The sequence below is a fragment of the Megascapheus bottae genome, chromosome 1 (genome assembly GCF_031878675.1).
Source record: "Megascapheus bottae isolate mThoBot1 chromosome 1, mThoBot2.hap1, whole genome shotgun sequence".
NCBI classification, from domain to species: Eukaryota; Metazoa; Chordata; class Mammalia; order Rodentia; family Geomyidae; genus Megascapheus; species Megascapheus bottae.
In genome coordinates this window covers 42,113,185-42,139,170 of record NC_143509.1, presented here as the reverse complement: position 1 = coordinate 42,139,170, position 25,986 = coordinate 42,113,185, and the positions used below count along the sequence as shown (strand labels likewise).

Genomic DNA, 25,986 nt, shown 5'->3' with positions numbered 1-25,986 from the left:
CTTCTAGCTAGAGACCAATGGTTCACACTTTGAAGTCAGTCCAAAAAGGAGAAGTCTTGAGGGTTATCCAATTAACCAACAAAGAGCCAGAAGTGAAGCTGTGGCTCAAGCAGTAGAGCACTAACCTTGAGTAAGAAAATGCAAGGATAGCTCTCAGGCATTAAGTGCAAGTTCTAGGACTGGTACAAACAAAAACAAAAACCAAGCTGCTTTTGAAAATAAATTCTTAGGAGAAAAATAAAAATACTAACTTACTTGTCTTCCACTGCTGTAGCTCCAAGTAAAATGAGATCTTTCTCTATGAATTGGAAGACTTCTGCCAGTTTTTCTTCACGCTGCTGTAAGGCAGTCCTGGCTTCAAATAGTTGTTTATCTATTTCTTCATACTCTTTAGGTGTAAATTGTCTATAGGCTACACATAGAGTTCGTAGCCCTTTCTAAGGTCAAAAAAAAAATTAAAAGAAAAAAAGAACATCAATTAAAGAAAAATAAAAAATTTACTGAAATAAACTGAAGATCTCTGGGTTCAATATTAGACCCTAGAAAGACCATAAAGATCACCTTATTTGTGTTTTAAAACTATTACAAGAAAAGCCAGAAAATACAAGCTTTAAGAATAAGTGAGAGAAATCAATCAAAGACCTCAAGGTAAAACCAGATACACTGAAAACTTTACAAGAAGGAATAGGAGATACACTAGGTCTCCTTGGCACAGGTCAAAACTTTGTTAATAAAGACTCAAAAACACAACAAATTAAAGAAAGTTTGGATAAGTGGAATTGCATTAAACTGGAGAGCTTCTGTATGGCAAAGGACATAGCTAGCCTACAGAGTGGGAGAAGATCTTTACTAACCACACAACAAAGGCCTCATATCTAAAATATATCAACAGCTCAAAAAATTGAATCACTCCAAAACTAATCTCCAAAGAAACAACCATCCCATCAAAAGATGGGCCAAAGACTTCTCTAAAGAAATAAGAATGGCCTATAGACACATAAAGAAATGGTTGACATCTCTGGCCATAAAAGAAATGCAAATCAAAACAACTCTGAGATTCCACCTCACTCCAGTTAGAATGCCATTATCAAGAAATGTAATAGCAACAGATGCTGGCAGGGATGTGGCCAGGAGGGATCACGACTACACTGTTGGTGGGAGTATAAATTCATCCAACCACTATGGAAAGCAGTATTGCAGTTCCTCAAAAGACTAAACATAGAACTCCCCTATGACTCAGCAATTCCATTACTTGGCATTTACCCAATCACCCAGAAACAAGGGCATACTAAATCCACTAGCACAACAACGATGTTCACTGCAGCACTATTTACCATAGCAAAAATATGGAACCAATCCAGATGCCCCTCGGTAGATGATTGGATCAGGAAGATGTGGTATTTATACACAATGGAATTCTATGCTGCCTTCAGAAAGAATGACATCGCCCCATTTGTAAGGAAATGGAAAGACTTAGAAAAAAATCATATTAAGTGAAGTAAGCCAGACTCAAAGGAACATAGGCTCAATGGTTTCCCTCATTTGTCATAATTAGTATAAACCTTGGCCTCTTTCTAGCAGAGGTTTACAATAGGGCAAAACCTAGATACATGAGGCCATATAGGATGAGGCTAAATGAAAGGACCTCCAGGATATAGAAACAAGAGCCATATAATGTGTGATTGTTGTTCTTAATGTACTATGTTATTTCTCATCTCTTTTGTTGTCCCTTGGTTATCTCATATTGTTACAGTATCTTACCTTGTTATCTGATATACTATAGATATGTTTATTTGCTTATTTGAAATAGGATAGAGAAGAGGGGAAAACAAGATGAGGGGAGGGGATGGAGGGAGAGAAGTGGGGACAAAAACATGAGAAAGGACAGCAATGTTTGTGAAGTAATGTACCTTCTATCTGGTGAATATAATGCAACCCTTCTATTAAATACAAGAAAAATATATTAAAATAAATAAATAAATGTTTATTGGATACTTACCAAAAAAAGTGAGAGTTTCATATTCTCTTCACTTATTTTACTCAAAATCTAAACTAGAGAATGTGGCTTTTGTCTGCAGTCCTAGCTACTCAGGCAGCTGAAATCTGAAGATCATGCTTCAAAGCTAGCCCTCAGAATAGAGTCTGGGAGACTCATCTCCAATGAACTAGAAGGAAGTGAAACTGTGGCACAAAGTAGTAGAATGCCAGTTTTGAGCCAAAAGCTAAGACAGAGCACAAAACCCTGAATCCAATCTGTAGTACCAGCCCACAAACACAAAAATCTACTTTTAACTACTTTGAACATTTATTTTTCTAAGCAAAGGAGAACATGACCTACTGAGGGGTCACCATATGACCAAATTTGTCATTCAAATAAGCCTTGTTTATCAAACAATGTTCTGATAGTGGAACTGAGAGTAGTTGGAAAGATATGTTTGATAGTACTTAGTGTTTTTTTCCCAAGATAGTACTTTAAACCCCAATAAACAAAAATGTCTTCTCATAATAGTTATAAGCCATTAATTCTTAATATAGGAAGTAATTTCCTTATTCTATAATAAATGCTAATTGAGCTTCTGTTATGTGCTGGTACTGTTCTGAATATTAATATAGTGGTAAGGTCCAACAATGTCTCTACTCTCAGAAGTATTACAATGAGTAGATGAACAACATCATAAGCATTCAAAAACAATGGAAGAAAGCTGAGCTCTGGCTCCTAGCTACTCAGGAGGCTGAGACCTGAGGATTACAGTTCAAAGTTGGCCCAGGCACAAATGTTTGTAAGACTCTTACCTCCAATTAACTACCAGAAAACCAGAAGTGGCACTGTGGCTCAAAGTGGTAAGCACTAGCCTTGTATTGAAGAGCTCAGGAACAGTGCCCAGGCCAAGAGTTCAAGACCCACGACTGACCAAAAGAAAAAAAAAACAGAAGACAATCTAATTATAAGCTAGTAAAAGGGATAGATAAGTAGGAGTGAGTATGGTGCATACATCTACATAAATATTGTGAATTATTCCTCTGTGTTCTTGTAAGATTCCCCTGTATTTTCTTTTTAATAAGAAATATAATTCATATTCCACAAAATTCACCATCTTATTGAAGTTATTCAGAGTTGTGCAATCATCACTGCTAACTAATTCCAGAATATTTCATTACTTCCCAAAAGAATACATATCCATTAGGGTTCCTGAGAGCCACTGATCTGTTTTGCCTTTCTTTGAATCTGCCTATTCTGGATATTTCATATAAATGTCATATGTGGCTTTTCGTGAATGCATTCTTTTGAAAACCTTTTCAAGTTTCATCTGTGTTGTAGTTTGTATCAATACTTTATTCCTTTCATTGACTTTGTAATAATCCATTATATGGGTATATTATATACTGTCATAAATCATCTGGGTTTTTCCAATTTTGTTTATTAGGTATAATGCTTATGAACATGCACATGTTAAGATTTTTGTATGGATAAATGTTTTCAATTATTTTTTTGGTGTGTATGTGAGGGGTTCATGGGGTTCGAACTCAGGGCTTGGGTGTTGTCCTCCAACTCTTTTGCTCAAGACTAGTGTTCAATCCCTTTGAGCCACAGGCTCCACTTCCAGTTTTCTGGTGGATAACTTGAGACAAGAATAAGACTTTACTGCCTGGGCTAGCTTTGAACCCTGATTCTTAGATTTCAGCCTCCCGAGTAGCTAGGATTACACGTGTGAGCCAGTATCTGACCTGTTTCAAGTCTTTTTGGTATTTACCCAGTAGTAGAATCACTAGATCACATAATGATTATGCTTATTTTTTCAGAAATTGCTAAACTGTTTCCTCAAGTACTGCATCCTCAAGTACAATTCTGAAATACTACATATATATTTTTTTCTTTTTTTTTTTTTTTTGCCAGTCCTGGGCTTAAGCTCAGGCCCTGAGCACTGTCCTTGGACTTTCTCAAGGCTAGAGCTCTACCACTTGAGCCTCAGCATCATTTTTGGCTTTTTTCTGTGGTACAGAGGAATCGAACCCGGGTCTTCGTGCATGCTAGGCAAGCACGCTACCACTAGCCAAACTCCCGGCCTCTGAAACACTATATTTAAGTAAGCCTTCAGGGTAGTAAATCAAGGGCCTTACACTGAGCCATATACACAACTTTCTTTTTGGTTTATCAATTGATTTAGGGAAAGCTCTTACTACAGTCCTCTAGCTATTATAATTCTTGATCATCTTTTTTCTTTTTTCTTGGCCAGTTCTGGTGAGCTCAGGAGCTGAACTCTTGGCCAAACTCTTGGCCTTGAATTCTTGATCTTAAGTGATCTTCTTGTCTAAGTCTTTACAGTAGCTACAGCTACAAGGCATGCACCAAGCCTGGAAAAAATTCTCTTTCTTTAGCACCCTTCCCTTATCCCTCTCTCTCACTGTATATGTATATAACCTAAGGCCTTCCATAAGAGTTAAGTGTTGGGGCCAAGAGTTTGGCCAAGTGATAGAGTGCTTGCCTAGCATGCACAAAGAACAGGGTTCAATTCCTTGGTACCACATACATAGAAAAAGCCAGAAGTGATGTTGTGGCTCAAGTGGTAGAGCTCTAGCCTTGAGAAAGCCCAAAGACAGTGCTCAAGCCATGAATTCAAGCCCCCAGACTGGCAAAAAAATAAAATAAATAAAAAGAGAGAGAAAGTGATCTGTATACCCCAGCCTCTTGCTTTTAAATAGAGGAAGTTGAAATGGTACTTGCAATCAAAAGTGCCTCAATTTTAGAAGGTACAAAGAGAAGATAATTTAACATTAAAAATTAGTTTTTATACAACGAATGTGAGCTAACACATAATAAAACAGAAATTACAAAATTTGAATAACATGGATAAATTACTTAAAAAATAAATTCCCAAATCTTTAAAAAAATGTAACCTTTTGAGATTTATAAATCATAGAAATTGGTACTTACCAAAGCAAACTCATCTACATGAATCCTAGTTTTTTCTATTTCTCCACCTATACATTTGGGGAGAACTGATGATTCAGCTCCTTTAGCAAATAAAAGCCTCTCACCTGAAAGAGGAAAAAAAAATCCAATGATCATTCTCTTACTACTAAGTAAATAAAAAGTCATGAAAATTTATATTGTTGGGCTGAGAGTTTGGCCTAGTGGTAGTAGAGTGCTTGCCTAGGCCTTGGTTCAATTCCTCAGTACCACATGCATAGAAAAAAGCCAGAAATGGTGCCGTGGCTGAAGTGGTAGAGCTCTAGCCTTGAGAAAAACCCAAGGACAGTACCCAGTCCCTGAGTTTTTGCCCAGGACTGGCAAAAAAAAAATTTAGATTGATTACCTGAAGGTGCCTGAACAATTACACTCATTCTTCTACGATCTGAATCAAATTCCAGAATATGGAGCAATTTGTACCTAAAGAAAAGAAGGAAAAATCTTATTTAAAAAAATGTGCCAATATGTGAATAATATGTAAATATCTGGAATGACGAAAAGATGCTAATTTAAAATATAACATTAATCTCAACTATATTTTCATGAGGATGGGTTATGTGTCATTAAAAGGAATAACAGAAGAAACTTACTTTTGAGTTGTTACCAAATGCTTTGGGCTTTACATACCTTTCACCATTTAACTTCAGTGAAAAACTAGGCTATTATAAAGATTAAGTAACTAAAGTTAAATAAGCTGTGAGCTGCAAAACAGGACTGGAACCCAAGTCTGTCTAGCTATATATGTTTCGCTCAGTAAACAAAAAAGATAAGTGCTTCTCAACCACTTTTATATGTCTGATAAATACTACATACACACATTTGTATCAGAGGCTCATTACAGTAGTACTTCTCAACCTGGATGTGTATGGAAAGAAGGGCACACAAAGATTCTCCAGAGAGCTGAAAAAGGATTTGTATGGATAGGTGAAACATGGCTTGAGGAAACCTTCCACAGAACCATAGGCAATACTTTTCATGTCTGAAAGAAAGACATCATGCTGAATGATGGTGTATAATTTGATGAAATGATTTTGGGAGATACTCACAGTAAAGTAGCCAAAGAATAGATCCATTTACCATGAAAAGCATCACTGAAATTAAAATGTGTGTAACTGATAAGACCTTAGAAGGTATATATAATAGATATGGACTAATTAATTAGAGTGTAAATGTAGTAAAATAATCTATTCCTTAATGTATAGACATACAAATCATGGAAAATGTAAGAAAAACTGTTGGGGTATAGCTTAACAGTAAAGTGCAAGTCTAACATGCATAAAACTCTGAATTCAATTCTATGTTGACTAAAAACAAGTGAACAAAAGACAGAATTGAAGTTTTCTTTATTTAGTGAGTAATACACTAAGAAACCCAATCTCATGAATGTTTAAATATAAAGGGAAATTAACTTAGGAAGTAAACTACAATGTAATTCAATAATTTAGAACAGAACACCTTGATAAGTATATAATATTGGCATCATTTTTTTGGTGGTACTGAGATTTGAACTCAGCATTTTATACTTGCTAAGCAAGCACTCTACCACTGCCCCCATGCCCTCAGCTCTTTGTTGTCTTATATTGTGTGTATGTGTATGTATGTGCACAAATGCACAAGTGCCAGTAGTAGGGATCCAAACTCAAGAGCCTGGGCACTGAGTAATTTTGCTTCAGTTTGGTGATTCACCACTTGAACCACAATGCCAAAATGCCACTCTGCCTTTTTGCTGGCTAACTGGAAAGTCTCACAGACTTTCTTGTCCAGGTTGGCTAAGAAGTGAGATCCTCATATCTCAGCCTCCTAAGTAGCTAGGATTAGAAGCATGAAGCTCAGTGTCAGTTGTTTTTTTTTTGTTTGTTTGTTTGTTTTTTGGTGGGTTGTGGGGCTTGAACTTTGGGTCTAGGCACTGTCCCTGTCCCTGAACTCCTCACTTGAAGGCTATAGCCCTACCGCCCTACTGCTGGGCCTGGGTATTGTCCCTGAGCTCTTCAGCTCAAGGCTACTGCCCCACCCCTGGAGCCACAGCACCACTTCCAGTTTTCTAGTGGTTAATTGGAGATAAGAGTCTCAGGGACTTTAGTGCCCAGGCTGGCTTTGAACTGTAATCCTCGATCTCAGCCTCCAGAATAGCTAGGATTACAGGCATGAGCCATGGCTTCTGGCCTCTTTGTTTTTGACAGGGTCTTTCATTTTGGCTAGGCCCATCAAACCCTAATCCTCCTTTCCCCACCTCTCATTTAGCTGGGATTATAGGTATACATTACCATTCCTGGTTAATAAGGACATCATTCTAAAACAAAGGTCTGCAAAAAATTTTCTGTAATGAGGCAGATAGTCATGTTGAGACAGGTAAACCTAGTTAAAGCCAGATATGGCATGTTTTTGTTCATGTGTAGAATCTAGACTAAAAATAGTGATGACAGTAACAATGAGATATGACTATAAAAGAGAGAATGATCAAACAAAGAGAGGAGGGGAAAGGAGAAGGTATGTGAATGAGGAAGATTACTCATATATATGGAGATAGCATAGTGAAACCTACCAAATATTATTTTATAACGGGAGGGAAGAGGCAGGAGGCATTAAGAGGATGTAAAAGAGGGTGTGAACTTGTTCAAGTAGAAGTACACATCCATGGAATTTTCACAACGAAAGCCCTTTACAATTTTGCATGTTCATCTAATAAGTCAAGTAAAAGAGTAAGTATTTCAGGCATTTGTAGGTCTACATGGACTCTACTCCATCTTCTTTTTTAGAAACTCTTTCAAAGCACAACATAGTTTCTGGCTGCACAAAAAAGAAATTAGAGGTATCTAGTTTATGAGCCATAGTTCACTAATTCCTTATATTGTATTATAGATACTATCACAATAAATGATAAAAACTTACCGTTCTAGTTTTCCAAGTATTTTAACTTCCATAGTTTCTTCAGAATTTCCAATAAAGACAACGCCAACTCTAGAGATTAAAACCACAATTAGCTGGGCACTCATGGCTCATAGCTTAATACAAGCCAAAGGAGGCTGAGATCTGAGAACTGGAACTTGACGCCAGCCTGGGCAGGAAAGTTCTTAAGACTCCTATTTCCAATTAGCCAGAAAAACCTAGAAATGGAGGTATGGCTCAAGTGGTAGAATGCCAGCCTTGAATAAAAAAACTCAGCAACGTATGTACCCAAGTCTGGAGTTCAAGCCTTATTACTGACTAAAATAAAATATGCCTATTGTAACTTAGCTTCAATGAAGGCATTTTAAATAAAAGACCTCCAAGATATAGAAACAAAAGCCATATGAGTGATGTCTTTAATATACTATTTTATCTCTCATCTCTTTTGCTGTCCCTTGGTTATCTCATATTGTTATAGTATTTCACCTTGTTATCTGATATATTGTATGCTTATTTGGTTATTTGAAATAGGATAGGGAAGGGGGCAAAACAAGATGAGGGGCGGGGGCGCAGGGAGGGAAATGGGGACCAAGACATGAGAAAGGGTATCAATGTTTGTGAAGTAATGCACCTTCTATCTGGTGAATACAATGTAACCCTTCTATTAATTACAATAAAAATATATGGAAAACAATATTTCCTTTGGATAATAGTTACTACTTTGTAAGTTTGAACTCAAGACCTCATAGTTTCAAAACAAGTATTCTCCTACTTGAGCTATGCTCCAGCTCCTTTTGCTTTGCTCTGTGCTTTTTGCCAGGTCCAGCCTCAGACCAGGATCAGCCTATTATAAATACCTCCCAAGTAGCTGAGATTATAGCTATGAATCACCATATCTGACTGTGAATGAATACATTACTTTAAAAAACTGAAGATTTAGATTAAGTGGAAGTCAAGAGAAGTACATCTCATAAAATCTATTAAACAAATTTCATACTCATCAGACATTTAAAGAAATTTTTAAAAAGCCTAAGCCTGGTTTGGTGGCTCATGCCTGTAATCCTAGCTACTTAGGAGGCTGAGATCTGAGGACTGAGGTTCAAAGCCAGCCTGGACACAAAAGGACCTGAGACTCTCATTTCCAATTAATCTCTGGAAAATGGGAAGTGGAGCTTGGCTTAAGGGAGAGCCATAGCTCTTCAGCTCAAGGTCAGCGCCCAGGCAGAGTTCAAGTCCCGTGACCCCCAAAAAAAAAAAAAAAAAAACTAAACTAAACTGATGAATTTGCATAAAAATTTCAAAGTTTTTTTTTTTTTTAAAGTATTAGGAAATCAAATGACATTACCTTGCAGCAGCCTCCACTAGAGCCTTTTCATCTGGTGAAGATGCATAGTATTCCAACTGGGGGGGTGAAAGGTTGGATTGCCAAGGACCATCACCAATGCCATCAGGTTGAACATTGCTGATCTGTACAGTGTGGCAGAGACTGACTGCTTTAAAGAAGAGATCATGTTCTTTTATCTGTGGAAACATCCATGTGTTAACATGAAGTGTTGTGAAAAACCTCCTCCTCATCCTTGCCTGGCTGCTCTCAAACTAGCTCCTGATTTATTTCAAGTAACAAAGGTTACAGGATTGAGCCACAGGGTCCAACTTAGTGATTTAAAATTTCTGGAGCTAAATATGTATGCAGACAAAAACACCAATGATGATATTTTGTAGTACTAAATCAAAGATAGACATCTGCTCTACTGACAGGAATTTTGCTCTTATAATCCCATCTATCAACTATTAAAGAGAATTAATTCATACGAAACCATATTTATTCATTGGAATTGCTTACTAGTTCAGTTTCATTGTCAGGACTGGTTCTAAAAGAGGAACTGGCTGTAAGATGGGATAAGTTGTTAAGCTGGGATGAACTACTCAGATAAGATAAGTTTCCTTCTGAAGAGTCTGGTGTTGGTCCTTCAGATACAAGTCTACCATTAATTTCTTGGTATTTCATGCCATTAATCGAACATTCGCGAAACTGCATCTCATTTTCTGTCAGTGTTCCGGTTTTATCTGTAAACACATAGTCCACCTAAAGAAAAAGAAAACAAGTGGTAGAATGGTAGCCTTGAGCTGAAGAGCTCAGGGCCCAGAGTTCAAGACCCATGACAAACCAAAAGAAAAAAGAAAGAAAGAAAAAGAAAATTCTGTGTTCATGGTCTGATCATGAACAATAAAACTTTGTCCTCTATCACTTGAAGTCTAATTGGTCTATTAACATCAATATACCAATAATGAGATTTTTATAATCAAAGCACAAGTAATATAGATGTCAAGGAAACAAAGCAAGGCAATACAAAATGTTTAAATTTATAGATTTTTTTATAGCATCATTAGATACATGTTCATTCCTAGAGGTAACTGAAAATGTGGCAGAAGAATTTCATTTGGATTATCATTCAAGAATTATCATAAAAATAAGAGTGGAAGGGATGTTTAATAACCTAAGAAATGAAAGCTTCAGGAGAAATGGTACAAAGGCTAGCAGTAGGAACAAAAATGTCAGCAACACCAGCAGTAGAAGAAGTTGTCCAAAACAGAGGGAACTCAAACCTAGAGTAATAAACAGTGAAAAAGATACGGAAAAGAAAAGAAAAGAACGTATTTTGAAAAACAGCTAAGACCATGAGTCAAATTCAATTAATCAGTCAAATTCTAGAAAATAACTCTAGAAGGTAGGCCTATGAAGAGAAGGATGTAATGGTTAAGTCTCAATGCAAGGATTATGAAAGATCTGATTACTGCAATGATGACAAACAAAACTCCACAGACAAATATCCATTAAGAATGAATATATGTAAATATATATAGCTATACATATCTATCACACAAACTAAGTTCAGAAGCATATAAAATAGGCTATACATACTGAGTATATGGGACTTTTCTCCAGAATGAGAAAAAAACCAGGGCCAGATGCAGGACTGATGTGTCTTTAATCCTAGCTACTCAGGAGACTAATTATGGCTTGAGAAAAATAGGAAAATCACGACAAAGCCAGCCTAGGGAAAAAGGCAAGAACCTATTCAAAAAATAAAAGCAAAAAAAGATTGGGGGTGTGGCCCAAGTGGTATAAATACCTTATCTAGCAAGAACAAGGACTTAAAGTTAAACCCTACTGCCAGATCTCAATTCACTGTAACCTACCAAATTAATAAAATAGGACTGTCCTTTGTCAATAAAGTTAATAGTCTTAATTAAAATACTGTATATTGCAGGGCACAGTGGCTCATGCCTGTAATCCTAGCTACTCAGGAGGCTCCGATCTGAAGATCAAGGTTCAAAGCCAGTCCAGCACAAAAGGACCTGAGACTCTTATCTCCAATTAACCTTTAGGGTGGAAGCCCTGGGCTGAAGAGCTCAGGAACAATGCCCAGACTCAGGGGTAGGGTGGTAGCCTTGAGCTGAAGAGCTCAGGGACAGTGCCCAGGCCGAGTTCAAGCCCCATGACCCATTAAAAAATATATATATATATGTATATATATATATATATATATACATACACACTATATATTCACCATGAGTGAAATATGGTGAAAAACCTTTGAACACACACACACACACACACACACACACACATTGGGTGCTAGGTGGAATCACACCTTAAAACCTAGCTAATCAGGATGCTGAAACCTAGAGGACAGAAGTTTGAAGTCAACCCAGACAGACAAGTCCTCAAGATTTAATCTCTAATTCACCAGCAAAAAAATTACTCAGGAGGCTGAGATCTGAGGATCCAGGTTCAAAGCTAGCCCTGGCACAAAAGGACCCGAGACTTATCTCCAATTAACCTCTAGAAAACAGGAAGTGGGGCTTGGCTCAAGGGTAGGGTGGTAGCTTGAGCTGAAGAGCTCAGGGACAACACCCAGGCCCAGGGGTAGGCTGGTAGCCTTAAGCTAAAGAGCTCAAGGACAGTGCCCAGGCCTAGTTCAAGCCTCAAACCCCATGACCTACAAAAAAAAAAAGAAGCAGCCAGACCAGAGGTGTGGCTCAAGTGGTAGACTTCCTGCTGTAAGCAAGCAAGCCTAGAGTACAAGGCTTTGGGTTCAATTCTCGGTATTACAAAACAAAAAATAGATATAGAGAAAAACATTAGATAAACTTGTGTTCCTTGAATATCTAGAGATGCTGCATATATTTGATTAGACATGTTTTAGTAGTGTAGAGAAACTATTGAAAAAAACAGAGCAATTAACTTTATGGAGAAAATAAAAACCCACAAAAAACTAGGAATTGATGAAAAAGAAAAATTTAAAATTATTATGTAACCACTAAATGCCTATTTATGACAAAAATATTCAGGGTTTGGGGGAGAGAAAGTGTCTGTAGGGGGGTGGAAAATGTAATAGCTAACGTTTTAAAATCAAAAAGGAATAACATGTAGAAATACATCGATAAATACTAGGAATGAGTAGTTACTGGTATATGCCCTGTAAGATTTTTTTGTTATGAATACTTTAGTTTAAAAAATTAGAAAAGAAAACATTAGAATCATTTCACCTGTCCAAGTTCTTCATTCAGATCTGAAGTATTGACTTGAGCTTTCTGACCTGATTCTTCATGATAGAGATCAAGATCCCAGCCAATAAAAAATGATCCAAGAAATTTCTGCATTTCAACTGTCACATATAATGAAATTGGAATGATGAAATTGTACAGTACCAAAAAAGCAAGGAAATCCGAAATAAATCTCAGAATCTAGAAAAAAGAAAGAAAAAAGAAGTATTTTATTTGGTATGAGAAAATACTGGATAATTTTCTTCAGCAAGTTTTGTGTCTAAAAGAACAACAAGTATAATTTGAGGTAACTAGTATCATAAATTAAAATTAGTTTATTCAATTGTCTTTCTAATATTCCATTCCATTTTCTCTATAATCTTTACCAAAGTAAAGGAAGAAAAGGTTTAATGCAAATAATTTGTTATTTTTTAGAAGTGAAAGTTACCTGGCATGACTGAAACTACCTCTAGCAAAATTATACCTATGGAGTGTTAACCATTCTGCTACTACTCTTCAAAATCACAAATAATCAAAAACTGTAATCTAAACAATTCTAACATAATTGTTAGGGTACAATTGTGAGAAATGGTCTGAAGTAAAGATTCTATAGAAATAGCAATATGCACTATGTGTAAGGTAAGGTACTTAACTGTGAAAGATACAAAATGTAATACTCAATTTCTATGTTCTCCTGAAATATAAATACAACTTTCAATATGTATATTTTAATCTAAATTGAAGCTTGTAGCATTATTCACCAAACTGTAGGTTAAATTCTCTTGGCAATCCACATTTAATCAGCTTAAAGCTTTATATGGTTGTTACTGTATTTGACTTTGGTACTTGGTATTATTGTATATACATATTTGTATATTTGAAAATGGGAAATTAAGGGAAAAACAAAATAAGTGGGAGGGGTGGGGGAAGGGAAAGTGAGAGAAAAACATGGGAAGAAGTAACAATGTTCAAGAACTAATGTACCCACTACCTGATGAATGTAACTACAACCCCTCTGTACATTACCCCAACAATAAAATAAATTTTTTTTAAAAAAAGCTTTATGATCTTATTTTCAAGCTACTTTACACCATCAGCAAATTGGCAATAAGATGTCTTCAACTATTCACAAAAAATTGAAAAAAAATCAAGTTACAATTGAAACCATTTATAAACTATAATAAGTGGAACAAAAGGCTGAATCTGTAGTACTGAAGTAGAATCAAACATAGATAAGAAAGTTGGGGACCTGTTTTAATTTTCATGGAGTCATGCATAGAGCTTGTACCCTGAAAGCTTATCATTATAAACAGGCTGATTTTTCTTCATTTGCAATATCATTCTGTCAGTATCAATACATTTATGAGGTCACAGTGGTTCCTAACAAAGCACTGGCTGTGCCAAAAAAATTGTTTATTACATCAGTTATAAACACATACCTTGCTACTATTTCTTTGATGTTCAGTTTTTTGGTTATACCAAGGTTCATCCCATTTTTCTTCAGCTTGCCATGTATATTTCAAGATAGTACTGATGATAGCTTCAGAAATAAGAATTATCAGATAAATTATCAAAAATGTGTTCATTGACCTAAAGAAAGAAAAAGAGAATATAAAACATAAATGTGTTATATTCATTTCATTAATACTTGTATAAAAAAGATATTAAAATATACAAAACATTACTAGAGCTACTTGAAGGACACATCTTCATTTTCAAGAAATAATCATACAACAAAATCTACTTACCAGCAATAAATACACACAAATGTTCCAGTAGAGAACAGTTTTAGGGTACTTATGTTTGAGGGTACTTACTTCAACTATATATTATTCCAAAAATTTCAAAAATATTTTCAGGCTTATCTAATTACAAATACAGTGAATAAAATTAACATGTGCATGGTATTAAAACGTAATATCAACTTCTTGAGAAACCCTGTGATGTTAGCTACATCCTTTTACTGACAAGTAATAATTCAGACTCCCCTGTCTCTCAACTTTAAGTTTAATGTGACATCTGATATAAAATTTAAAAAGCATACATTTTTGATACAATTTAAAAAGTTTCTCATTTAAAACTTCAAATATACAAGCCAGGTGTTGGTGGAGCACACCTATAAGTCAGAAGGTTGAGATCTCAGGATTGCATTTTGAAGAAGGCCCAGGCAGGAAAGCCTATAAGACTCCTATCTGCAATTAACCACCATGACTTAGCCTCCTAAGTAGCTAGGATTACAGGTATGAGCTACTAGTGACCATAACTGCTTGCATTTTTTTTAAGATGATTAATTTAATTCAAAAGAATGGAAGTTTGGCCTAGTGGTAGAGTGCTTGCTTAGCATGCACGAAGACCCAGGTTGAATTCCTCCGTACCACATACATAGAACAAAAGCCATGAGAAAGGGTATCAATATTTGTGAAGTAATGCACCTTCTATCTGGTGAGTATAATGTAACCCTTCTATTAATTACAATAAAAAATATATGGAAAAAAGCCAAAAGTGGTGCTAAAGCTCAAGTGGTGGAGCTCTAGCCTTGAGAAAGTCCAAGGACCATGCTCAGTCCCTGAGCTCAAGCCCAGGACTAGCAAAAAAAAAAAAAAGAAAAAGAAAAAGAAAAAGGAAAAGAAAAAGAATGAAACAATTGGCCTCCGTTCACTTAACTAATAAGTACTATATATAAGTTAAAACTTGACTCCAAATGCTGACCTCTTTCTACTACCTAGCCATATGTCCTTGTTATTTTGCTATATGCTTGGTTGCTCTCCCACTTCTATCTTTGCTCGTGTCCCTTAAAACACCTACCTTACAGCCTACTTTTAGCCTACTTTTGAATGCTTAATTCAAAAGCTATCTCCTTCCTGAAGTCTATCTTAATTGCTTTAGTTTACAATCAATGCATTTTTACTTCAATTTAAAACTAGTATCCTAGCCTGTAACTGTCATCCAAATTTCCATTGTATATTAGTTTTAACTTCCAACTCTATTGGAAACTATAGAGAAAAGAAACTGTATCAGTATTGAATTACATTCAGCCAATTGTTTCAAAGTCTTTTGTAATTCATAAATGAAACTGCAGAATTGGAACAGGAATAACAAATGTTCTATATCTGCTAATGTATTAAGTCTCACAGCGAAGCTCCTTTCCCAATATCTACTTATTACCACAAATACACAATTTTATTTATTTTCATGGTATGACTATAAATATGGAACCTTTCATGAATTTTTTCTAAGCCTTTTTCATGGGCAATGTTAATCTTCTACGTATTGTTACAATTTTAATATGTGTGAAGCAGCACATGCCTATTCAACTATAAGTTTAAAAATAAATTTTGACATGAAACTTTTTATCATGAAAAATTCAAACATATACAAACAGAACATTATAGTGTACTTGTGTGTGTGCAACACAACCTCAACAACTGTCAACATTTTATTCTCATTTCATCTATACTTTCTTCCCTTCCAATTATCCCTGAATGTAAATTTGTTCAACTACTCTGGAAAGTAGTATGGAAGTTCCTTCAAAGACTAAACATAGAGCTTTCCTATGACCCAGAAATTCTACTCCTTTTATCCAGTGGACTACAAACCAGGCCAATTAAAGCCACCAACACAACCATGTTTATTGCAGCACTGCTTACCATAGGCAAGATATGGAATCAACCTAGATGTCTCTCAGTGGACAAATGGAACAAGAGAATGGAATTCTACTAATCCATCAGTAAGAATTGTATTGTATCATTTGTAAGGAAATGGAAAGACTTGGAAAATACTATATTAAGCAAAGTAAAACAGAACCAAAGAAACATAGGCTGCATAGTTTCCCTCATTTGTGTTAACTAGAATGTGCCTATAAATCTACAAGTAAACACACTGAATGACCAAAATAAATAAACAAAACAGGAGCATGATAAATTACATACGACCTTAGTTGTTAATATACAGAGACCAAAGGAGGCTAAACATAGGCAAAGGCTGAATGGCTATGGATAGATGATCATATAAACAGTGTTCCATGAAATGAACTCCCAAAAAAAGGAAAGCAGACTCTCTTTAGGACATTGTTGCTGTTTTTGTTTATTTTTTCATATTGTTTTTTACTTTGTTTGCATTTGAGAGGGCAAAGGAAGGCACAGAAAAGGTGGAATAAGGATAAACAAATACAAGAATAATACTCACCAGGTACTATGTAGAAAATGAACTGGATATCTTATGGGTGGGGATGGGAGGGAAAGATTGGGATAGAGCAACTGAAGGAGAAAAATGGTTCAAAAATGATTGTACTGATTGTACCTGATTCATGTAACTGTAATCTGTCTGTGTATCAACTAAACAAAAACATTTTAAAAATATAAAAATAATTGGTCTACTGGTATTATATATATATGAATATATATGTATATATATATATATTCAACTTCATTGAACAGAAGCAAATTAGGACCACATAAAGCTATTGCCACACTTCCCATAAAAACTAACTAAAACAAACAAGACTATACCAAATGCTGGATAGAAGCTACAGAAAGTGAAATCTCTCATTCATTGTTGATAGAAATGAAAAATGTGATATTTGTTCTAGAAGATAATTTGGCAGTTACTTGCAAAACAAATATACAAATTATTTCCTACCAATTGTTCTAATGGGTATTTATCCCAGAGAAATGAATTTTATGCTTACACATAAACTCATAAGAATATCCCAAACAGTTATATTTATTACAGGAAAAAAAATGAAATAGCCCAGTGTCTTTTCATGGGTTCATAGTTGGATGAAAGATCTTGCATATTTATACAATGGAATACAGCTCAACAAGAAAAAAATGAATGATTTATTAATACATACATCAGAATAAACCTTAGCTTGGTGTTTTCAACTCAAGCTCAAAAGATAATACTGTATTATTGTTGTATAATGTTTTCAAAATTACAAAACTAGAGATGGGAAACAGATTATCTCTGCAGGGATAGTGAGAGTATAATAAGGAATACACACAAATAAAAGAATCATTTATAAATATGACAGATTCTGTTGTATGATGCAACAGTTCTTTGGAGTGGTAATTAATATACAGATGACATTAAATCCTTTTCTTCTTTCCTTTCCTTTCCTCTCCTTTCCTTTCTTCTTCTTTCCTTTCCTTTCCTTATATTTGTATGCTGGAAACTGAATCACAGTAGGGCATTATGGATTTTCAACAAGTGTCCTGTGTCTGCTTATTTTTTTATTGCGTATTGGACATTATAAGTAATAGGCTGCAAAAAATTTGTATTCTTTCATGTTCTTCAGTAGAGTGCTGATTTTATACTACAGTAGGCAGTTAACTTGGTTGGGCTCTACCACCTGCATATTGCAATGGGCAGCAATTTCTCTATTCAGTTCTGTCAGTTTCTTGTTGCTGGTTCTTTTACTTGAACACAGAACTGTCACCCAGGATCTGGGCAAAGTTTATATGTAATTTTCAAGTCTATACCCTTCTGTAGCTCTCTCCTTTAAACATTTTCACCTAACCTAGTTGTTCTTCCAACTTTGAATCTTGTCTTCTCATTTCGTAAAGTCTAAACTGTTTTTCATCTTTGGGATGTTGGAGGTTAAATCTAGAGCCTGGCACATACTAGGTAAGGGTTCTACCACTTACTCCCCTTAGTCTGAGCTGAGATTTGTTGATGCCTCAAGAAGCTTGGAAATTGGGGCAGACCTTCTGATAAAGAGCTATATGTGAAGGTTTTCCCAGACTGTGGACATCTTTCAGCTAAATTAAACTCCTTGTCATTTTTCAAGAAACTTTCCAGTGCCAGCTGGGTGAGGTAAGGTGGCTCATGTCTGTAATCCTAGTGACTCAGGAGGCTGAGATTTGAGCATCAAGGTTCAAAGCTAGCCCGGGGCACAAAAGGACCTGAAACTCTTATCTCCAATTAACCCCAAGAAAAGTGGAAGTGGGGCTTGGCTCAAGGGTAGTGTGGTAGCCTAGAGCTGAAGAGCACAGAGACAACACCCAGGCCTAGGGGTAGGGCGGTAGCCTTGAGCTAAAGAGCACAATGACAACCCCCAGACCTAGGGATACGAAGGTAGCCTTGAGATGAATTGCTCAGGGACAGCACCTAGGCCTAGTTCATGTCCCATGACCCCCCTCCCAAAAAAAGAAAGAAACTTTCCAGTGCCTTCTTATAGTTGTTTAACATTTTTTTTTCTTTTTAATTATTATCATGGGAAAGTTAATTTGATTGAGATTTAGCTAACACTTTTTTTTTTTTTTTTGCCAGTCCTGGCTTGAACTCAGGGTTTGAGTACTGTCCTTGGACTTTCTCAAAGCTAGAGCTCTACCAATTGAGCCACAGCATCACTTCCAGCTTTTTCTATGTATGTGGTACCAAGGAATTGAACCTGGATCTTTGTGCATGCTAGGAAAGCACTCTACCACTAGGCCGAATTCCCAGCCCCTTAATTTTTAAAGTCATACTTTAGTACCATGCAAAATGCAATCTTTATATAAGAAATATAAAATATTATTCCTATTGCCAAAGATGTCACTTTGTTCAGTTGATTTGATAAATGTATTTTAACAACTGGTTTAATAAACATACATAATTGTAATTATGTACATATAAAACTTACTTTTCTACTGCAGATCGTTTTTGTGACTTGCTCTTATAATTTAGTGCCATCTTAGTTTCCATTCCTGTGTATATAGCAACACCTACAAAACAAAAACCATCCTTTAAAATAATCCTCTAGAGAGAAGGTAGAAGACTGGAGAGGTAGGTTAATTGTATCAGTAGCCATCCGGAATCTAAGCAAGAGGGCAAGATGGGAGCTGGAGTGCAGAGCCAGTGTGAGGGCCAGTCAAGGACGCCCATCCTGACATACCTGCTTCAGATGCAGATACATTCACATACATTTTTAAAAATGCTGTGCTACAGAGCTTGGAGCTATTCCCTCTGTGTAGAAATGTAAAGCCCCATACACCACCGTTATCAGTGTCAGAATGCAGTCTCAAAAGTTACTGACAAAAAAGAAGTGATTAACATTTTCTTAGAAAAGCAGGCAAAACCTGCTCTGAATTATCTCTTTACAGAGCAACTAGATGGGAGTTCTCCAATGATGACAGCCATAAAAATTATACAAGTTCTCAAAGCAATTCCAATATCACCCAAGAATTACCTATAAACATCAACTGATGTGTAATTCAAGGGAATTAAAGGTCTGCTTTGTCAAGTTATTCAGTCACAGAGGCAGCTCAAACGTTTCCAGTTCATGGGAATGATTGTGGGAATTAGGATTCATATAGGTGTCTTTAGCTTCTTTATTCTGCTGCACTGTTTCTTTACTTTGTTAGATTTATCATTTTATAATATAGGTAAAGGAATATCAATCATTCTTTCAGCATTTGCTTTATTTTATAGTCTATTATTTGGGCCTTAGAGCTGCTTAGTGTTCATCTTAAACGGTTTCAGAATACTATGGGTTTGGGTTCTTGAGCTACTCATTTTCCATGTTCAGTTTACTAATGAGCTTTAACTCTACTGATATTACTTTAATTTTTTTTTTACAAATGTATTATTAAACCTAAATTTGTATACAAGGAAAATATGTAAAATACATTGTTAACAAGCAAGTTAAAAGTGGTCTGTTGCTAGGTACTTGTGGCTTACACCTGTTATCCTAGCTACTCAGGAGATTGAGATCTGAGGATTGTGGTTTAAAGCCAGAATAGGCAGGAAACTCTAAGCAATCTCCCATTAACCACTCAAAAAATTAGAATTGGACCTGTGGCCCAAGTGGGAGATTACTAGCCTTGAGCTACAGAGTTCAGAGACAGTGCCCAGGCCCTGAATTCAAACTCCAGGACCTCACAATAAAACAAAAACAAGCAAAAAATACAGTATGCAGAGAAGGATTCTAATTTTTATTTTATATGTAACTTCTATTTATGTATATATCAGCTGAGAGGACTAATAATTTCCCCAAATGCTAGTCAGTCATTCTTAGTTAGGTGATGGGATGAGTATTTTTACGTAGTTATACTTGGTTATTTTTCCATATATATAATACTCCTTTAAAAAGACTATTAACCTTAAGTGAAAATTTAAAAGGCAAATTTGAAATATAATTTTATCACCTTGATGAAATATTTTTATTTTTCTATCTTCTTTCAATTTAGATTTAACTTGTTCTGGCAATAGTTCTACTATACATTAGTAGTACTGTGTTCCATTTTTTTCACATGATTTTTTTTTTCTTTTTGTCTTGTCAGTTGTGGGGCTTGAACTCTGGGTCTGGGCACTGTGCCTGGGCTCTTCAGCTCAAGGCTACCACTCTACCCCTTGAGCCACAGCACCATTTCCGGTTTTCTGGTGGTTAATTGGAGATAAGAGTCTCACTGACTTTAGTGCCCTGGCTGGCTTTGAATGGAGATCCTCAGATCTCAGCCTCCTGAGCAGCTAGGATTACAGGAGTGAACCACGGCACCTACCAGAACTTTCTACTTTCAAGAGGAAGTATGATGGTATGGTGGACGAGGGTGAATTAGAGAAAAGCACAAAAGAGATTGGAGGTATAAGCAAGACTAGATTACTTAAAGCTGTTGAGTCTTGGCAAAAGAGTTACAAATCTTATTTTTGGGAATTAATTTAATGCCTTAGCAGAAGGATTTAGTATACTGACTGTATATTTCCATCATTTCTCTGAATTATGATCAGTATTTCTTTTTTAAGTTATAGATGTTTTATATTCCCTTGGTTTCCTTTAGTACTTATTGTGTAAGTTCATTTTTTGGTTTTTTTTGTGCTTGAAGTCAGGACCTGAGTACTGTCCTTGAGGAAAAAAGCTCAAGGACAGCATTCTACCACTTGAACCACAGCTCCAATTCTGGCGTTTTGATGGTTAATTGCAGATAGGGTCTCATGGACTTCCCTACCCATGCTGGCTTTGAACCATGAACCTAAGATCTTACTCTCCTAAGTAGTTAGGATTACAGGTATGACCCACCAACACCCGGCTGTAGGCTTTTTTTTTTTTTTGGTCAGTCCTGGCTTGAGCTCAGGGCTTGAGCACTGTCCTTGGACTTTCTCAACGCTAGAGCTCTACCACTTGAGCCTCAGCACCACTTCCGGATTTTTTCTGTGTATGTGGTACCAAGGAATTGAACCTGTGTCCTTGTGCATGCTAGGGTAGCACTCTACCACTACGCCAAACTCCCAGCCCAGCTTTTTTTTTTTTAACAAAATATTCAAATATACTCATGACATGTTTTACACTCAAAAAATTTTCTGAAGCCGGGTAGGTGGCGCATACCTGCAATCCTAGCTACTCAGGAGGCTAAGATCTGAAGATCCAAGTTCAAAACAAGCTCGGGCACTAAAGTCCAAGAGACACTAATGGCCAATTAACCACTAGAAAACTGGGAGTGGCACTCTGGCACTAAGGGGTAGGTCAGTAGCCTTGAGCTGAAGAGCTCAGGGACAGCACTCAGGCCCAGGGTTCAAGCCCCATGACTACCACCACCAACAACAAATTCTGGAAATAAATGTATTCAACGGCATAAAGAAAACAACAGAAAAAATATTGTGTAACAATTTCTTAAAAATTGGCTCTTGTTTTCAGAGTTTCTTTTTGTTGTTTTTTCAAAACAGGGTTTTGATCTATAACACAAATTTGTCTTGTACTTACGTAGCCTAGACTCCTTGAACAAAAGAGCATCCTCCAGAATACTAAGATTAAAGGAACACACCACAGCCAGCCAGTTTTAAAGGTTTTACAAGTCTAACTTAAGGAACTTAGTCATTCAACCTACAAGAAAAGGAAGCCATAGAAGTCCTGGTTTTGAGTCATAACAGATATGGGAAAAGTACATTAATAGTACTCTATTATTTAAGTTGGAATTGATGGGGGGAAAAGGATGGTAAAGATAGATCACCATCACAAATGTAGCTAAATGTGGAAATAAAAAGCACTGTTAAGCAGGAGCAATGAGTTGGAGGCCAGAGTGTGACAGGCCAGGATTGCCAGCTCTTACTTGAGAAATACCATGTGCATCTGTCAGAGTAAATGAAAAGCACAAAGAAAATGCATTTTTAAGAATGTGAAAGATTGATGATAAGTAAGAATAACAGTAATAATGGGATTAAAAGTGGGGAGCACATGGAATCAGTCAAGGCAAGCTTTTTTTTTTGGGGGGGGAAGGGGTAGTGGGGCTTGAACTCTGGGCCTGGAGGCTGTCCCTGAGCTCTTCAATTCAAGGCCATGACTCTACCACTTAAGCCACAGTGCCACTTCCGGTTTTCTGGAAGTTAACTGGAGATAAGAGTCTCAAGGATTTCCCTGTCAGAGCTGGCTTTGAATCACAGTCCTTGGATCTTAGCCCCCTGAATAGCTAGGATTTCAGGCATAAGTCACCGGCACCTGGCTTATAATTTCTTTTTTTCTTGTCAGTTGTGGTGCTTGAACTCTGGGCCTGGGTGCTGTTCCTGAGCTCTTTAGCTCAAGGCTCAGCCCTTGAGTCCACAGCAGCACTTCCAGTTTTCTGATGGTTAATTGGAGATAAAGAGTTTCACAGACTTGGGACTTGGAGTTTGGCCTAGTGGTAGAGTGCTTGCCTAGCATGCATGAAGACCTAAGTTAAATTCCTCAGTATACACACATAGAAAAGCCAGAAGTGATGCTGTGGCTCAAGCGGTAGAATGCTAGCTTTGAGGAAAGCCCAAGGACAGTGCTCAGGCCCTGAGTTCAAGCTCCAGAATTAGCAAAAACAAACAAACAAAAAAGTCTCACAGACTTTAGTGCCTGGGCTGGCTTTGACCACATTCCTCAGATTTTTGGCCTCCTAAGTAGCTAGTATTACAGGTGTGAGCCATCGTGGCTGGCTTATACTTTTTTTAATGGTGGAAAATTATGTAAAATATACAATTTACCACCGAAACTATTTAAACTGTACAATTCATAGCACACAGTAAATTCACAATTTTGCGAGGCAACTAGAAGACAACTTCATCACCCATTAGATTATCACTCCTTAGTCTTCTCTTGTCCCTAACCCCTCGGAAAAACATACCTGCCTTATCTCTGTGAGTCTGCCTATTCTAGATATTTCAAATAAATATGAGATTTTATGTCTGACTTCTTTCACTTAAGATATTTTCAAGATTCATCCATGGTGTAGCATGAATTGATATTTCATTTATTGGATACTATCATACATCTATTCCATATTTTGTTCATTTATACTCTGTGGCAATTGTGAATAATGCTGCTATGAACATTCTTATGCAAGTGGGTATGGTCAAACTTTATATATATATATATATATATATACACACAACTATCAACAATGTACCAGAGTGCTAATTTGTTCTTATCTTTTTGTTTTCTTTGTTTTTTTTCCTTTTGTTAGTGTCAGCACCAGGGCTTAAATTCAGAGCTACAGTGCTATCCTTTAGTTTTCACTCTATCACTTTAGCCACAATTCCTTTTCGGGCTTTTTGCAGGCTAAATGACACTAAGAATATCATGGATTTTTCTGCCCAGTGGCTAGAATTACAAGCATAAGCCACTTGGCCCAGCTTCTTCTTCTTCTTCTTCTTTTTTTTTTTTGTCGGTTGTAGGGCTTGAAACTCTGGGCCTGGGCACTGTCCCTGAGCTCTTTAGCACAACACTAGCCCTTTACCCCTTGAGCCAAAACACCACTTCCAGATTTCTGGTGGCTAACTGGAGATAAGAGTCTCAAAGTTTGGGCTGGGAGTTGGGTCTTACCTGCTCACCTAGCATGCACAAAGACCCAGGTTCGATTCCTCAGTACCACCCACATAGAAAAACTGGAAGTGGTGCTATAGCTCAAATGGTAGAGCACTAGTCTTGAGCAAAATGTGTCTAAGGACAGTGCCCAGGGCCTGAGTTCAAGCCTCAGGACTGGCCAAAAAAAAAAAACAAAAAACAAAAAGAGTCTCTAAGATTTTTACTCCCTGGTTGGCTTTGAACAGCAATCCTCTATTCTCAGCCTCCAGAGTAGCTAGGATTACAGCTTCTTAAAGTAAAAAAAAAAAAAAAAAGTGTGTGTGTGTGTGTGTATGTTTGCTGTCACTTGGACTACTGGAATTTCCAGCTTCACGTTCTAATACTTAAGGCATATTCCTACCTATTTTTAGTTTATTTTTCAGATAGAGTCTTGTGTTTTTGCCTGAGGATAATCTCAACCAGGATCCTTCCAAGGATCGCGGCCTCTCAAATATCTGAGATTACAGATGTGATTTAACAAGCCCCTTCACATAATAAAAAATGATTACTTTATCAGATACCCTGAGACCTAAAAGCAACATAGTACATAAAAATAAAAAATAGACTGCACTGCTGTTGAGGACGTAAATTAGTACAATCACTCTGGAAAGCAGTTTGGAGGTTCCTCAAAAAACTAAAAATAGACCTTGGCTAAAACCCAGCCATACCACTCCTAGGAATCTACCCTGAACATCATAACTCAAGATATGATAAGGACACCTACACAGTCATGTACATAGCGCACTGTTCACAATAGCCAAGCAATGGAATCAACCCAGATGCCCCACTACACATGAATGGATACAAAAAATGTGGTACATACATACATGGAGTTTTAATGTCCATCAGAAAAGATAAAATAATGGCAGTTGTTGGGAAGTGTATGGAACTAGAACCAATTATGTTGCGTGAGATAAGCTAAGACCAAAGAAACAAAAAGCACATGGTTTCCTCGATATGTAGGTGACAGATCGAAACAAAAGAGTGGTGGCTCAATCCTCAGGTACTCCAAGTCACTGACATGAATTTAGAGATATAAATATATCTATATAGACATATAGGTCTACAATAGGATATATATTCTATAGACATATATTGATATATAGATTGATATGTATTTATGACAAAGACTCAGCTTACTTTTAATTTTGTTCTTAAATTTATGTGCCAGTGATTGCATGTAGATTCCATTTTTGAATACTTATTTGTAGAACACATTTGAAATATGATGTAAAAACTCAGTGCTACTAAAAAGTTTTAATAAAAAAAGAGCTGAAACAGTGGGTCAAGATACTTAAGGTCTTTTTGTAAAATGAATTGACAGCTAAAGGTCATTATCAACTTCCTCAGTTGATAATGCAAAGTCTGTATTCAGAGTTTATTTATTCATCCCTTTTGATATAATAAAGTACATATCACAATAGTACCTGATATACACTCAGGGGTTTGTAAGAAATTGAACAGACAATACACACACATTCACACAAGCATAAACATCAGTAGTTATTATCCAACTTTGGAATAACCATAAAAGAGTTACACAAGAGGCTTACTACCCTACCCTAGTATGTTAGATTATATTGGCTCTCATCTATTCAAGTCAAAGTACTAGAGTTATTTTCTTAGTACTCAGTTTTACAAATTTTCATAAACACAATATAAAGGTTCTAGTCTATTATTCAAACATTAACAGAAATATACAAAAACCATTTTTTGTAGGAAAACCATCACATACATGTTAAGCAATGAACTAATTCAACCCAAAAGGCTGCAAATATTGGGCCTTTAAAAAATATTTAATATA

At 36.4% G+C, this 25,986-nt stretch overlaps 1 protein-coding gene and 1 pseudogene across 4 annotated transcripts in view; both read right to left on the bottom strand.

Annotated features, from left to right (window-relative positions):
* Positions 1-25,986, bottom strand: part of Atp11b (ATPase phospholipid transporting 11B (putative)) — a 109,107-nt gene that overhangs the window by 41,733 nt on the left and 41,388 nt on the right. For all 4 annotated transcript variants that reach the window (XM_090342598.1, XM_090342622.1, XM_090342605.1 and 1 more), the window contains exons 10-18: positions 19,029-19,110; positions 13,846-13,996; positions 12,410-12,607; positions 9,699-9,941; positions 9,201-9,376; positions 7,859-7,927; positions 5,316-5,389; positions 4,934-5,037; positions 256-437 (exon numbers count right to left, since the gene is read on the bottom strand). In XM_090342598.1, the coding sequence (XP_090198724.1) occupies positions 256-437; positions 4,934-5,037; positions 5,316-5,389; positions 7,859-7,927; positions 9,201-9,376; positions 9,699-9,941; positions 12,410-12,607; positions 13,846-13,996; positions 19,029-19,110 (1,279 nt within the window). The remainder of the gene's footprint in view (positions 1-255; positions 438-4,933; positions 5,038-5,315; positions 5,390-7,858; positions 7,928-9,200; positions 9,377-9,698; positions 9,942-12,409; positions 12,608-13,845; positions 13,997-19,028; positions 19,111-25,986) is intronic.
* On the bottom strand, positions 15,610-15,708 carry LOC150068994 (U6 spliceosomal RNA; annotated as a pseudogene).